Source organism: Paraphaeosphaeria sporulosa (genome assembly GCF_001642045.1).
Source record: "Paraphaeosphaeria sporulosa strain AP3s5-JAC2a unplaced genomic scaffold CC84scaffold_13, whole genome shotgun sequence".
Taxonomy (NCBI): Eukaryota; Fungi; Ascomycota; class Dothideomycetes; order Pleosporales; family Didymosphaeriaceae; genus Paraphaeosphaeria; species Paraphaeosphaeria sporulosa.
This window is the reverse complement of record NW_017253372.1, coordinates 851,423-867,127: the sequence shown is the minus strand read 5'-3', so window position 1 is coordinate 867,127 and position 15,705 is coordinate 851,423. Positions and strand designations below refer to the sequence as shown.

General features: G+C 50.9%; 4 protein-coding genes across 4 annotated transcripts; all 4 read left to right on the top strand.

Moving 5' to 3' along the window:
• Positions 1 to 2,921: 2,921 nt before the first annotated feature.
• On the top strand, positions 2,922 to 5,218 carry CC84DRAFT_363273 (oxidoreductase-like protein). The gene has a single exon (XM_018185921.1). The coding sequence runs from the start codon at positions 3,189 to 3,191 to the stop codon at positions 4,998 to 5,000; it is 1,812 nt and encodes a 603-aa protein (XP_018030567.1). The 5' UTR covers positions 2,922 to 3,188; the 3' UTR covers positions 5,001 to 5,218.
• Positions 5,219 to 6,732: 1,514 nt separating this feature from the next.
• CC84DRAFT_1180992 (alpha/beta-hydrolase) lies at positions 6,733 to 8,802 on the top strand (the record flags this gene model as incomplete). The annotated part of the gene is made up of 1 exon (XM_018180522.1): positions 6,733 to 8,802. One exon carries the CDS (start codon positions 6,733 to 6,735, stop codon positions 8,800 to 8,802), a length of 2,070 nt encoding a protein of 689 aa, XP_018030566.1.
• Positions 8,803 to 9,938: 1,136 nt separating this feature from the next.
• CC84DRAFT_1263887 (uncharacterized protein) lies at positions 9,939 to 12,968 on the top strand. The gene has a single exon (XM_018185266.1). It carries the CDS (start codon positions 10,031 to 10,033, stop codon positions 12,704 to 12,706), a length of 2,676 nt encoding a protein of 891 aa, XP_018030565.1. The 5' UTR covers positions 9,939 to 10,030; the 3' UTR covers positions 12,707 to 12,968.
• A 1,639-nt stretch (positions 12,969 to 14,607) lies between these two features.
• CC84DRAFT_1048095 (uncharacterized protein) lies at positions 14,608 to 15,030 on the top strand (the record flags this gene model as incomplete). Its single annotated transcript, XM_018173435.1, has 1 exon — positions 14,608 to 15,030. A coding segment is annotated over one exon (423 nt), but the record flags the coding sequence as incomplete, so codon positions are not given.
• Positions 15,031 to 15,705: the final 675 nt, after the last annotated feature.

Below are 15,705 nucleotides of genomic sequence, written 5' to 3'. Positions count from 1 at the left end.
TGTTCGTGGGCGTTGGTGCTGGGTGCGCTTGGTCTGGTGGACAGAGCCTAGGGGACACTGGCGTGTCGTTCAAAGGGCGCAGTGTGGGCCGGAAGACGCTCAATGGGGTTGTTCATGGAGACGAGGGGGCTGTGGAGCTTGGAAGGGCGATTCCTCCGCTTCTTTTGCACCTGCAACGAAGTCTTTTGGGTAGCTTGGTCGACCCCGATGCGTCCTGCGTCAAAGAAGCGCACTACTGTAACAATGCGGCATATTAGAGCTGGCTCAATTCTCTCGCAAGTCCACATGCACAGGGCGCGAGCGGAACCAGGCCTCGGGCGATCCTCCCATGTTTCTCCTCATATGCTTGAGAACCGCCCCACCCACGCTGCGTCTCGCAAGGCGCATAGCTTGGGCAGCTGCACGAGGTCCTGGGGCGCTTCCCAGCTCTCAAAAAATCTCGGGCAGCCAACATGATCTGCTTCACCCCCAGCCCCCACGGCCCAGCGGAGCTCACTACTGCGTGTGTGCCTCTCTCCACCGTTGGTTCTGTCCCAACACGCTTTCTCACTGTCGCTTGCATCCAAGCCACAGTCTACACGAGCATCCCCTGTACGGTAGAAGCCCGCGACATATGCACGCTGACGTCCGTCCAGCTATCTTGACAAGCCAGCAAGACTTCTGATGCTACCTCTCACTACAGACTCCTTGCACCTGCACTCCGCAGCACAGGTTCTCCGCTTCGTCGAGATAGCCGTGGGAGACGAACCCCCGTTGCCATAGGCGGCGGGCGATATTCGCGAGTCGGGAAGAGCATGGCTGCATCGTTATGACTTCCTAGCTTGATACTGCGGCATCAGACATCGTAGGCCGTCTTGCTTGGGTGTCTGACAGGGCTCGGTGAGGCTTTTGAGTGGGCGTGGTAGAGGGTGCAGATGGCATTGCTATGCTGCGTGTTGATGTTTGGAGGTTTCGAGGGTTGGTTACTGGAGTGCTGGGTTCGAGATTGAAAGGATCGTAATGTAGTATACAATACAGAGCTTCACTGTCGCTTGGGTTCTTGAAGACGACCAGGGCGCAGTGGCGACAAGGACACCTCGCTGGGAGACAGTGGTTTCGGACGTAATACTCTTAGCTGTATCTTCCAAGAACCTGGTCTACGATCTTGAACGTGCTGCCACTGGGGCATGTGTCTGGGACTTGTCCGTGTTCATGCTATATACGCAACCATCAAAATGATACTCTTGCATTTTCGAAAGCCGGTCCAAGATCTCAGAAATGCTATATCCTCGACTTTAAGTTGACAAGATAATTTTATCCATAGTTTGCTCAGCACCATGGGTACGTGGTAGTAACGATACTTGAAAAGACCGACGCAGTAGCTTTTCGAATAGATGAAACAGATAGCACCACTGAATATGTATTTGTGCACGGGAACGAGCATGTAATTCGACAGAAAACTTAACTATAGCTGATACTACATAAATTCTCAAAGACTGCTCCACCGCAACTCCATACCCGCCGTTCAACCCCCTCCACCTGACATCAGACAACGACGCCGGCACCTCCCCCGCCGCGCGCGGTAGAAACCTCCAACTCCGCAGAATCTTCCCTCTGATTTCAGTTGCTCAAGCTCACTCAACACGTTCGGGCAATGGTCGCAGCCCCTCCCCCGCTGCAAACAGTGCTAACCGCCGACGCCGTAGAAAGCTCCTCCGGAACGTGTTGAGTGGGCGAGCTTGAAAAGACCAAGTAGGGGAGAGGCGCGCTCTTTATGCGGCGGGGCCTGCGCGCACGCGCCACGCACTAGTGGGGACAGCTTGACTGCGTCGACGCTGCGAGCTTGGATGAAGGTGAAAGATGTGCGGTGAAGCAGGCTGTTGCAAGCTCAGAGGGTATCGGTGAAGGACATCCGCGACGGCTTGTGTGACGTAAGTTCATTCTAGTGTCACGGAGCATGGCTGTGTCATGTTCGCACTTGCTTGTGGGCGGGGATATTAGTAACGGTGAACGAGCACGCACGTGACAGCAAGCGCCTGTAATTTGCACAATGACGAGCATTCACGTCACAACACAATACTTGATTTCGATTTGTGTGGGTCATGACAGCAGTCTCGTTACTCTGTATGCACAGTTTCCCTGTCATGCGCGTGACTAATTCACACCTCGAATGCAGTACTACGCATGTAGGCTTCGCTCTGGAAGTTACAGCAGATAATTTCCTAACAATATGGCAGATGAACCCTCCCTGCTTTTTGGCCTTTTGTCTTGAAACTCGCATACTGTCGTCAGATGCGTTTACTGTTCCTAGGCATGTGATTGCCAAGGGTTCCATACTATCTTTCGCTCATCCCTAGCAGCACAGTTCGCTCTGATGATAGCTGAGTCCCTGCTCCTAATGTTAATTCTATGCTGATACGGGAGCAAGGCTGATCTATCGGTGTGGCTTTTTGTCCTGTCCCCAGACGCAAGCCTGAGAATTGGTCGTGTTCAGTACGCGGAGATCTAATTATGCATAGCAGGAGCTGGCCCACATGGATTAAGATTTCCATTCATTGTTCCTAGAATCAAATGTATCAAAATGTAACTCTGTGCGTCCCTACAGAGCGCGGCCGTGAGATACATGAAAAGTTTAAAGCTTTGTATAGCGGGCTCTTGGACCATACAGGGAATTGAGCTCGTGGCTATTGACATATTGTGTCGATCTTCGAAAACCGTGTGGTGTGTTTTTATATCTTTGAGTTGTGAGCCAGGACTGCTAGCTCCTTACAAAACACTACATATAGTGCAACAGTCTACCGTCGAAAGCACTACCGAAAACACGTTTCCCGGATAGGATTAGCGCACGTGGGCTGCGGTAAGTCGTGCGTCACGATCACTAAGCCTGCTAATGCGGGGGTTGCGCTCGTGCTCGCTCTTCGTTCTTGGGAAACTCAAACACCGTTGAACACAGCCGCGGCCGGGAAGGATGAGTAAACCTCTTGAACACATTGCAACATAAGCGCAGCTTACTATGCCGATTTTCTGCCGCTCCATATGTTCCTTTGCTTGAGTGGCTTGGTTTGATGCCGACGGTGATTGCTAAGCGCCTGCAGTTCTGGGCATCAAGTAACATAAGATGAGCCGGGCCTCCCGTTGTATTCTATAGCACCGAGACAGCGCGGACTACCAATTTTGACAAGGCGAGTGAGCCTTCCAAGCAAATCGTCATGGCATTCTCTCTAGGAATGTCTTTCCATGACGGCGAGACGAAGATGCATGAACTCCTTCATGTCCCACACCTTGAGAACCCTACATCAACTACACTCACACCGCAAGCAGCTTTTCGACTGCAGCAAGCGCCACTTCTTGCTATCGGCACATTGGATTCGCAAGAGCGACCGTGGACTTCGCTATGGGGCGGGAACCACGGCTTTTCGGAAATGTTAGGAGGCGGGATCATTGGAACGCGTACACTAGTCGATGCAGCCCATGATCCTGTCGTGAATGCGCTGGTGGGTCACGCGCCAAAGGGAGAGATGGTGCCCGGTAAGGAGAAGATGTTGGCTGGGCTTACTATCGATCTCATGGAAAGGAAGAGAGTAAAAATTTTCGGTCGCGCGATAGCTGGATGTGTAAACGAAGTAAAGGTGGAAGTCGAAGATGACCACGCGAAATCGGCTGGAGTTCCTGAATCGCAAGATCAAGTCCAGCTTATTACCAAGATAGAACAGAGTCTGGGTAACTGTCCAAAGTACCTGAACGCATACGAAATTCGACCAGCACTAGTCTCGCCCACTCTGATGTCGCAATCCGAAACGCTTTCAGAGGAGGCCAAGGCTCTTATTCTGAAGTCGGACATGTTCTTTCTCACGACTAGTGTACCTGAAGATATGGACACGAACCACAGAGGAGGGCCTCCAGGGTTCGTTCGCATACTCTCCGACACGGAAATAGTATACCCTGAGTACTCCGGGAACCGACTTTACCAATCCCTCGGTAACTTGCTCATTAACCCAAAGATTGGTGTTACTTTTCCCGCATATGACACGGGCGATGTGGTCTATATCACTGGAACCGCCAAAGTCATAGTTGGAGCTGATGCGGCAGCGTTACTACCCGGAAGCAATCTAGCCGTCAGAATCAAGATCGAAGAAGCGCGCCATGTCAAAGAAGGGCTGCCTCTGCGCGGAACACGGAAAATTCCATCGCCATATAACCCACTCGTTAGGACGCTGGCTTCGGAGGGGAACCTGAAAGCCTCCGCACGAGCTGCACGGAAAATGGCCCGACTGGTCAAAAAGACACCACTGGGACCGAGTGTTGCCCGATTTACCTTCTCTGTCTCTGATGGTGTGCAGTACTCCCCTGGACAGTGGGCAGCCTTTGACTTTTCTCACGATCTCGATATCGGCTACTCACACATGCGCGACGATGACCCGCGGAGTTTGAACGATGACTTCGTCCGAACTTTCACCATTTCGTCGTCGCCTGTTGGAGACGGCACACAGAAAGAGTTCGACATCACGATAAGGAACGTCGGTGTTGTGACCAGCTATTTATTCCGGCAGAACGAACGTGCTGGCTTTGAGGTGCCGATCGTGGGTATTGGCGGAGAGTTCGTGATCGAACAAGATCCAGACTCGAATAAGCTTACACCATTTATTGCTGGTGGTGTTGGTATCACGCCGTTGCTTGGTCAGATTGGAAGCTTGATTTTGCGACCAAACCGCCTAAAGCTTATCTGGACCATCCGACTTACAGACATTGACCTTGTCTTGAGTGTGTTGGAGACTCATGTTGAGCTTGCTCGATGCACTGAAGTGTTCTTCACTGGCAGCACTGAGACAACTGAGTTTGAGACCAAAATTGAGCAACTAAAGAGTACAGGAGCTAAGGTTAACAAGGGGCGACTTGAGAAAGCGGATGTTGACATCCAAGAAGCATCATCTTTCTACCTATGTGCCGGAGGTCCATTAAGAAAAGAACTGCTTCGCTGGTTGGAAGGGAAGGTGGTGATTTACGAGAACTTTGACTATTGAACAGCGTTCTTTGGTTGTCCTCGGAATGGTTCACGACCTTGGAGATCTTTGGTCCAAGGATCAGTCTACTTAAGAGCGTCGACCCACTACGTCGCTACCTACGTCGACACGTGTTGATCCCCTAGCTTCAAGCCATGTTGAAGTATCAATACCTTTACGATTTCAAGTGTCGTGGCATTGTCTCTGTGGAAGGTCTGTACACAATACAGCAATCAGACCTGATGAAAGAGGCAGGACAACCATATCATCGCCCCAAGGCCATCACGGGCAATCGCAACCGCACTTCCAACCGCACCATTACACCGCTAAACTTGCTAGCAGGACGTTTGGATACGCAGACGCCGTGGACATCCACGAACTCGCTCTTCAACTGGCTGGGCCCAGCCTGGAGGGTCAACAAAGGGATCACTTTCTCCAGCGGAGGATACCGTGCAGATGAACACTGAAATTGATTACTTGATCAAGTACAGTCTTCCTAATCCGTCCCAGCTCCCACCCGGAATAAAGGATGCCAGTACAGTGGAGCAAGTGGTACATGTTGAGATCAAGTTTCCATTGCCCTTCCAGCACAATCCTGAAAATTTGTTCGCGCTGTGCATGCTCATGTCGGACAAGGTTATGGAGCGTTGCGCACCAGAGTCAACGGGCCTTCTGTCGTATGCACGCGCTGATCAGAAGTTCTTCTCTTTCTTGCCACCAAACCATCTAGTCAATGATCGCCATCTTACGTGTGCACTGTGGGCGGTTCAAGAACCAGAGGCGCGCATGGCGGCTAGGGAAGGGTACCCAAACCTGTTGATGGCGGAGTCGGACATTCGAAATGCTGTTACTCAATCTACGTTCTACTGATTACATGCGAATGCAATTCTCCATCGCGTGTAGTACTTCGCTGTAGCTCTTCTCGTGTAAATGTAATTGTTGTTTTACGCGTTCTAATCCAAGATCACTAATCACAAGAGATACATTCTCCTATCCCAAGCACATCTAGAACTCTGCAACGTCGCGTAGGTCAAGGGTCATATGTGGGCTTGATTTGGCAACACCGTGTGGCTGTTGAAGGAAGTCGCAACGTTCGTCAATTATGGAAAGACTGGGTAAATGGTCCCATGATTACGATACTAAATATCCCTTGGGATTATTCCACAATCGGACGACGCATCATCGACGACGCGCTACCGAGATCGCGAAGGGCCGTTAGCCGGGGTTTATTGCAATATGCCTAAACGGCTAAAGTGCTCGACCCCTCAACGATTGCGAACCTAGCACCCTACGCCCAGGTCCGCGGGACGTCGTGATACTCCAACTTATGTTTGTATTTTGGTTCAATGCCTATGATCGGTACTTTGATGGAGACTATTTTAGCAACAACATTACATTAAAGAAGACGTGATGAGCTGTGTAAGCACACTGTGGTAGATAGAGATATTGAAAGCCCATGTCTCGGAGAACCAATGGAATTATGGCTTTACATCTCATTGCCGAGGAGGGATCTTCGTTATGGTCCGGGGAGAGCGGACACTCCAGAAGGCTTGTTTCCCGCCTTTTCATCTAAATAGTAGCTTACTTTGACTAGCGTACTTCGATCGAGCAGCACCACACCGGGTTACCGGAAATTTTGTTCAAGCATTAGACCTATAAAAACCCTATGCGATTGGTTTGTCAAATGTCACGATCCCCTGGGTCTGCCAAGTCTTCTTCCGAAGAACCTCCCACTATAGGAGGCTCTCTCACGATGGCCATCTTGTCTACAGCGGTTGCTCTCGTTGCTGGCTTTACTGCGTTCGCCCATTCTCGATCGATCCAGTCTCGAGAAAATGTTGATGTCTCCAACGCGAAGACTTCATTGACGCTCGTCTACCAGAACAACCTCAATGCATCCGACGATCAGAACCATGTAGGAGCGCTCCTTCTCGATCCGGTCTCTCAAGCAAGTGCTGCGGCTGCATGCGCTTCGGTGAACGAGAAGCTTCTTCCCAAAGCGACACTGCAGAAGTATCATTCAGATTTCACTTATGCGCTTTCCTATCAGGACTACGCTGAATATTTCGACACTGCAAGCGGTTTTTACATCGAGAATGGGATCGTCTCCATCAACCATCAACTCAGCTACAAATCCACATCGAAGGATTCACGAAAACGGCTCCCTGTACTCTGCACACAGTCTGCCAACAATGGCTCCTCAAAAGCTGGTCCGGTAGATGGAAGCCAGATTGCTGTGGCTTCCGGGGGCAACACGTTCGTAGGCTATCGCAATCAAAAGTCGTTCCGCTTCTTGGGTATTCCGTATGCCGACAAGCCACAGCGGTGGACATATTCCTCTCAGTACTCGAAAAAGGGACAGACCATCCAAGCTACCGCATACGGCTCGCAATGTGCGCAAGGAAGCTCCGGGAGTGAGGACTGTCTCTTCCTGAACATTCAGACTCCGTACATTCCCAAGTCTGGCTCGAAGAAGAGTCTGCGTCCAGTCATGTTTTGGATCCATGGTGGCGGCTTCACTGGCGGCACGGGCGCGGACCCTTTGACAGACGGTGGCAATCTTGCCAGCAAGGAAGATCTTGTGGTTGTTTCGATCAACTATCGACTCTCGACTCTAGGTTTCCTCGCCATCCCAGGCACCGATATCTCTGGGAACTTTGGCATCGCTGATCAGGTCGTGGCTCTCGACTGGGTACGTGCCAACATCGCTTCTTTTGGAGGTGATCCCGGACAGATCACCATCATCGGTGGGTCTGCCGGGGCAGGTTCAGTTCGTGCACTCCTGGGCTCCCCGAAGGCGATCGGCAAATATCAGGGAGCAGTTGCAGTATCTAATTTGGGAGGCGGGGTAACACTAGGACTCCGCGGTGATTACGGAACGACGTACTCGACATACTACACGATCAATCAGTCGTATGCCGTCGCAGGTCAGCAGATCTTTTCAGCTTCCGGATGCAACGATACCGAGCTCTCGGCTCAGATCGCATGCCTCAAGCAAGTTGATCCACTGAAACTCGTATCACTACCCACAGTTGCAAGATATGTGGTCCAAGATGGAAAATATGTCAACACGCCCAAGCTCATCCTCGCGACACGCAACGACAGCACCGCACATGTTCCCGTGATTTTCGGCGTAACACGTAACGACGGTAGCTCCTTCTCTACGTACCCAAAGTCTCCTGTTTCGAATCACTCTCAAGGTTTGCAAGTCGCACTAGGCATCAACTCGACATGGGCGCAGAGAATCATCGACTCGCAACTCTTCCCTTACTATGACACCGGGAATCTCACGTTGGACTCGTTCAATGTCTCTCAGCGCGTAGCCACCGACAAAACATTCCGCTGTATCGACCAAGCCACTGTCTATGCTGGTACATCAACCCACGCTTTCCAGAAAGCCTACTTTTACCAGATGGAACGAACCGCAGGTGGCTACGACCCCAACAACCTTGGCGGTCCTGCGAACAACAATCCAAACAACCCGTATTTCCGGTTCCATGGCGCCGATGTGCCCTTCGTCTTTGGTACTCTTTCCAAGATACGCGAGCCTGCGGATTTGTATTACACGCAGTTGACGACCAGCTACTTTGCGAGCTTCACTAAGAACGGAAATCCAAACCCAGATACAGACTATCTAAGAGTGAGAGGATACGACAAGGTAGCTGATTCGATCAAGCAAACAGGACCGTGGGATGAGGTGACTAAGATAGGGAAGGAAGTACGGATGCTGGATTATCCCAGCAGAAGTGGACCCTATGTAGATGTTGATCAGTGCAAGTGGCTTGGCTACGGTTTGGACTACTACTTGAAAGGCGGCATATGAGATAGCGGATTTGTAGGATACGGTACATTCCGGAAGTAATCTACTCGTCCAAGTTATAATCGACGTCACAGCGTCTTTGCAGTTGCTTCACCTATGTCATGCTATCCATTCTTGCACTGCAATATCAAGCCAAGCTGCGCTCCAGTTGCAATTATTATCAGCAAAAGGTGTAAGCTATGATTTGCGAAGCACCAGCGAAGCGAACGCAGCCGGCAAATGCCAAGAGCTACAGCGTGAAGTTCGTGGCACATGAACACGCAAGTCACAATAGTCGTGGTCTTCCTTCAGCGTGGGAGCCATTTGGGAAGCAAGCCTGCTTCAATTATTGAGACTTGGTCTTCTCCAATCTGTTACTCTACCAGAGCGCTACGGAAACGATGAGTGATCTGTAGTGCTTGCTCTAAAGGTGGTTCTCCGTACAGTCAGTACAAAAACAGCGGCCAGCTTATTCATTCCCCTCCAAAGTATTCACCCTTCAGTGTTCTAGTACTCTAGTGCAATGATGCAGCGATCTTGAACCGATCCAGCAGATAGCATAGGTCTCTGAGATCGTTCTGTTGCTATTGCCCAGAACATAAGTTTCTGTAACTTCTTATCCCCACAATATTCGAGCCGGTTCTCTACATTCAGATGCGGGTGTATACTTTCTGAGACCACTCAAAGCCTAGATTTCACTGAAGCAAACGGACGGTGGACGTTCACGTGTCCCGCCTTAGGACTGTGGTACCTGACAAGCGGGGCACGAGTGATTTACAGATCATAACAGAAGCAAGTCGAGACTGGAGCGCGCAAACGCACGTCGTCTCCGCCATCGGGAGTATCGCGACCTGACCGCTCGCGTGGGCAACGATGTATTTGGCAGGCACACGATGGCACGTGCACTTGCGTCTTCACTTCACCACGCACAATAGAAGAAATGAACTTCCCGCGACTTCACCTGTTACGCGCTAGCTATTTGCACGTTGCTCTCAGCCGCCGCCTTTTCGCCGCTCTTCTTGAACGGACCTCCAGAACTTCTCGCACCCAGCATCCTTCGATCAACCGTACGCTTTCGAACTACGAATAACACCAACATCTGTTACTTTAAACATTCCTCTCTGTATCTCCCGACTGCCAATAGCGATCAATCCACCGCAGCCCAGATTGCCAGCGTCGACTTCGTGAGACGGCATTTAGCGCCACCACCATCACCGGCTCGCTGGTCCCAGCAAGCATCGACAAGAACATCATGGTCGACATATCCGAGCCCGACACCCGTGATGCTGTCGTCATCAGCGAGACCACCTCGACGTTCTGCGGCTTCGTCGCCATGGAAGCTACTAGTAACTCCACCATATGTGCACAAGCTCCATTAACTACGTCCACTTCAACGCAGACTGAGGGAGCTGTTGCCACTGCTGGCCCCGCTAGTCTAACACGCGACGAAATCTATGCTGGGGATGACTATATTGGCTCAGTCGCTGACTTTGAAACTGACGATTATATCAACACTGCCGGGAACGAGACCACGGAGACCTCCCAAGAGCTTGCTGCTATCCCTCAAGAGTCTACAGCAACATCACAAGAACCTATTGCTACGACTGCGGATTCTGCCAGAGCCTCTCAAAATCCTGTTGATCAGCAGATACCCGAATCTACGCTGGTCTCCACATCATTTGCCTCAGCGTCACTCACAGCTTCGAGCCCCTCTTCAAATGCCATGTCCGACACTCAAGTCAAGCAAATCCTCGAATCAATTCCTTTCCGTGAGTACTATCAGGATTGGAATCTAAATCAACTTCGCAACTCGATCAAGTCGTATGAGCACTCCATTGAGAAGGCCAAGAAAGCGAGCGACGGTATGTTTGATTCAGTGACCGAGCTGGACTGGAAGATTCGAACGAAGAAAGCCTACATATCACTCGTCATGAGGGAGCAAGAGAACAAGAAGCAGGTTGGAAAGATCCGCCACAAAATTGCTCGTCCATTTGCAGTAATTCGTGCAAAGAACGCCACGGATCCCTGCATCTGTGATGACCTACAGCCTCCACCAGCGGTATCAGATCCCAACGCCGAATTACGAGAAGCTGTGAAAGGATGGAGGGACACCGTAGATGGCCGAGCTGAGGACTATCGCGATACGACCGATGGGACACATTGGTGGAAACACATGGAGTCCGAAGACTCTGACGGTATCGACAACAATGAGTATCACGACTATTTTCCTAATGTGCCGCGCAAGGTTGTCTATCATAGCACCGCTGTTCAGACCAAAATGATCACAAGCCCTTTGATGTACGAGAAAGTTTTCGGCAAGGAGCCGAATAAAGTTGAATCGCGCAAAATTCTGCGAACCATCGGATCAGTCGATTATGTGGATCAGTCAGAGGTCTGGTACGGCAAGCCTTTTCTTGCCTCAAATGGCCCATACTTTGATACCCAAACAAAGACCCAAGACAGCGGTTTCCAAATCATGGATTTTGAAATCCGGGAGGCCAATATCCTCAAAACAAAAGCAAAGGCTAGCATCACAGCTTCTAAGCTGAACAAGCTTTCAATCGAGCGCGATAATGGCATCCGAGTATTCGCAGAGCCATCGAAGGCCAGAGTAGTCCATTCGCAACAGTTCAAAGCGCTTCGTGCCAACATTGACAGAGCCGGCAGCGTCGAGCGTTATGGAAGCTTCACACCCATGATCCATAACGTTGTTTACGACGAAATCAAGAGCACGGCAGTGGCCAGCGCCATTCGGGCCCAAGTCACCTCTCATATTCGTACCCCCTCGAAGAACTTACCCCAGCCCGCGACAATCAACATGATAGCCATGGAGCAAAAGAAAATCCCATCTTACTGCAGTTCGCCATCTGCCGGTCTCTATGAAGACGTGCAAAGGGATCGCCCTAAGCTGTTCGAGAACGGATGGCCAATAGACCAGTTCCCGCTCAAGGAGATAGATGGAACATACTCGCATGACGTCTTCACTGACTTCGGACTTCCAAATTCGGGACACCCCCGCCGAGCCATACCTCAAATTGTACGTACCACGACCCATCCAGATGCAGCAACCCAATATAACAGCGCCACGATATCGACGCAGCAGACGCCCGATGATCGCACTACCTTAAGAGCAAGTACATCGTCTATTTCAATGAAGGGTCCCCACTCCCCGACCAAGGAAGAAGGCCATGGCAGGACTCGGAAGCGAAGCATATGCCAGGCATCGGATGAAGGTCACAAGTCTCACTCACCTTCGAAATCATCATACAAACGCCCAAAATTCGAAAAGCGAACTACCCCGTCCTCTTCGCACTTCTCAACCCCTTACGGTACCCTCTCGTCCTCCAATGCTGGCAAGGCATCCATGTCTATATCTAGTCGTCTGGATACTGCGACACCGAAGAGTGACCATCTTTTGGCTCTTGTGGCACAAATTTCCAGCAAGCGGAAGCGCGACGCATCGCCAACCCAAGAGCCCTCCGACAAAATTGAGCAGTCCAACTCCAAGCGTCCCCGACTCCAGCCCGCATCCACGCCGATCCGTCGCCTGCCGCCCACCGAGTCAACACTGAAAGTAATTAATCCCAAGAGCAATCTCAAGGCTGTTGCTTTTGCAAACCAGAAGAACGCTCGGCCTGATGTGCCTCAAGTGACCCGCATGGAACCATATGTAAACGCAAATGCAACACTTTCGAAGGTCCAACCCCAAAAACCTACTCAAAAGCAAGTCCAGCAGCCCATCTCAGCTGTGCTGAGACCGAATCCAGCTCCGGCTTTTTCCCGTTCAGCTTGGGCCAATCACGTACCAACGGTGAACCGGGAGAATAAGGAGAACCCCAACCGCTGGCGCATCAATCTCGGTGCTGCTGGTCTCAGCCGTCGCCATGATCCCTACGGCGCCAGTGGTAGACCTGGCCGTCGTAGTTAATTGCTCCTTGTTGTGTGTTTGAAGTCAATTGTCAGATGTAGGATATGAGCCATTTGTGTTTGCTTTCGTGGCTGTGTAATTCAGCCCGACACAGCAAGTCTTGTATCAAATTGTCTTGCAAAAATCGAGTAACATTGAAGAAATGTCGAATAAATATCAAGATTGGAGATATCGACGGAAACTAAGGTTTGATAACGTTTGGGATAGCATGCCAACCAATAACGCAAGATATAAAAAAAAAAGGTCAATGGATGAAGCCGATGAAAATACATAACTGATACATCCTCTGCAGCTATACTGAAGATGACCCATGTACTAAGCTGTAAAACCTGGAGTACAAAGATGATACTCTGACACATACTTCACACGCATGATGGCGCGCTTTTGTTAACAGTCTGATTTGATCACGCCTGATCTGCCCAAGCATTCCGGGTCTTCGTAACATTCTTGTGCTCAATCCCCTAGACCCAGGCGCGCGAGATGTCCATGGTATTGTTGATATTATCTAGCGAATTGCTATTGAGCACCAATATATCGGCGCGATTTCCCGGAGCAATGACTCCACAATCGAAATGCCGATACCATGGAGCGGGACCACTGGTTGCAGCATTGATCGCATCAGCTTCACTGAGCCCAGCATCACCCAGCAGCTGATGTCAAGTTATGTGACGGCCAGCCTCGACGGTGGGTTCAACATACCTAAAAGCCTACCATTCTAGATGCAAGGTCCTTTGATGCTATGAAAGCCAGTGATCCCATAGCTCCGGCGCTACTACTGGTCTGGCTAGCCATCATGAGGCTGGCGCCTCTCCGATGGTTCTTAGAAACTTGGCTCGGTCGTGCGTATCACGGAACTTCATTTAACTGCGAGCTTGTTCTACAATAGATGGTAATGCTTTGAACAGGGACCGCCGATCGTATCTGGAGCCAGCTCTCGAATGAGTGGGACGAACTGAAAGCGTGGCCAGCATCTACCATCCACATCAGTCGCAGTGAGACTATGCAGCGTGGATCCAGGTCTGTCTTAGGCTTGGGTGACACGCAAGATTCCTCGTTATTTTGCAGCTATACTAGAAATTTGCTCCCTGATAGGAAATAGACCATTGTGATGAGTAGGTGTGGACCACAACGAAGAGGAAGATGATGACGATGAAGAGATGTGCGAGGATGGGGGTGGGCATCAGCTCAGGCGACTCTGGCAACAAGCTTGGACAAGGACATGGATGGTGAGCTATCGGTATCGTAGACGGCAGGTGGGGTGGCGGCGCATCGCACCTTCCGCTGTGCACATTGCCGAGCTCGTTGAGTGCGCACATTGCGCTTCAGATATTTTCGACCTTTCATCAGCAAACATCAAATTCAATGGCTCCCACGGATCCCCCGAGGATCTGCATGCGTCACGGACTCCGAGGAGGCGACCTTCAGTTCTTTGTCAAATAACGAAGGGGACGAACATACACCGAAATACATTCTTGTTGCTCCAGCATCGTCCACAAATGTCTCTTCACCAGTGTCATCTTAACGCACAGAATCCTATAGTAACTATACGATTCTATTTTATCTAGCTAATGTTGTATCGGCGGTATTCATGTGGTCGCGAGCGACCTAACACGCGTCAAACCCTGGAAGCCTTTGCCTCATCACCTGCAGTAGCTGCCTTGCTCAGAACAGCGACCATATCATTACATGAGACACCATGATTTTCGTAACGTGGTCACGGCGCTCCTACATCGGTGACTCCCCGACATATGTTCATTCGCTATTGAAATTCATCACGCACACCAGCGTGTCGCCAGTCAATTACGCCTGTTGAGGGATTCTTGGGGACGGTGGCTGGAAGCCCTGACCACAACAACTACGAGAACATCAAGGCGACAGGGGGAGTTTCTGTGGCACCTCGGATCGCGCATGGTATCAGCAGCATCATTCCGTCCTTCATCTACTCCGAGTGGTTCGAGCCCAATGGTGTGAAAAGGCTCAATCTACTTGAAGACCTGTCAGGTTGCAATGCAGTCAACGGCGAGCTGTTTCCGCATGCCGGAGGGCTCATAAACCCCGATTGGGATAATAATTGGTATCTCCGCGCGTCTAGCAATGTCAGCGATCCAAGCCGCAAGCTGACCTCTAGTCCAATGCTTGTAGTGCAAGGAACCGGTGATCGGGCTGTTCCTGCCGACGCCGTTTCGAAAGCTGTCAGCGAGACATGTGTCTTGTTCCCGAAGAGCCAGATACGATATGCATTGCTTGAAGGCGCAGCGCATGTTCCTGTTCTGAACACTGTGCAGCTAATCTGGCTGCAATGGATTGAGGATCGCTTTATGGGTAAGGACGTCAGTGAAGGTTGTACACAAGAATATTGTCGGCCCCTGAGGCAATTTGATGGCTATCAAAAAGAGCTGGATTATTATCTGCAGCTCGCTCTACAAGATGTAAGGTGGTCCACGGATTCCATCCAATTTGGCTATCATGTGAATGCAGCGGATGTTACTTCTCATACTATCTTATACCGAAAGCAAATTCGAACACGATGCACGAGCCGCAGGATCGTTGCAAGAAGCGACCTAGCCGACCTTCTAGAAGCAACCCAAAGGAGCGATACTCGGATACCACATAATGAGCGTGCCATAAATCGGCCTCCTCAGTTTTGAGTTCGCCGTGGGCGAGATTCCCATATCGCATGTGTATCTCTACACCCGTACATCGACATGCATGCAAGGCCACGCGCTCACATTACCCGACCAATCGACTTGCTTCTGGGACATCCGCCCTCATCTGCCACCCGTCCACGTTTGCGCAATGCGCTATCAGTAGCGCGCCGCAATCTGCACTTCACCTGCATACCGTCGCTGGTATAAGACCGGGGTCGAAGTCCGATGCTGCAGCGTCCTAATTAATGCACTGGGTACCAGCGGGAAGGGCGCCGACTACACGGCTCGTTTCTAGAACATCTTGTAGGGGGCGCGATTGGGCGGCCATGTGTCAAGAGATGAGAGGGCTGC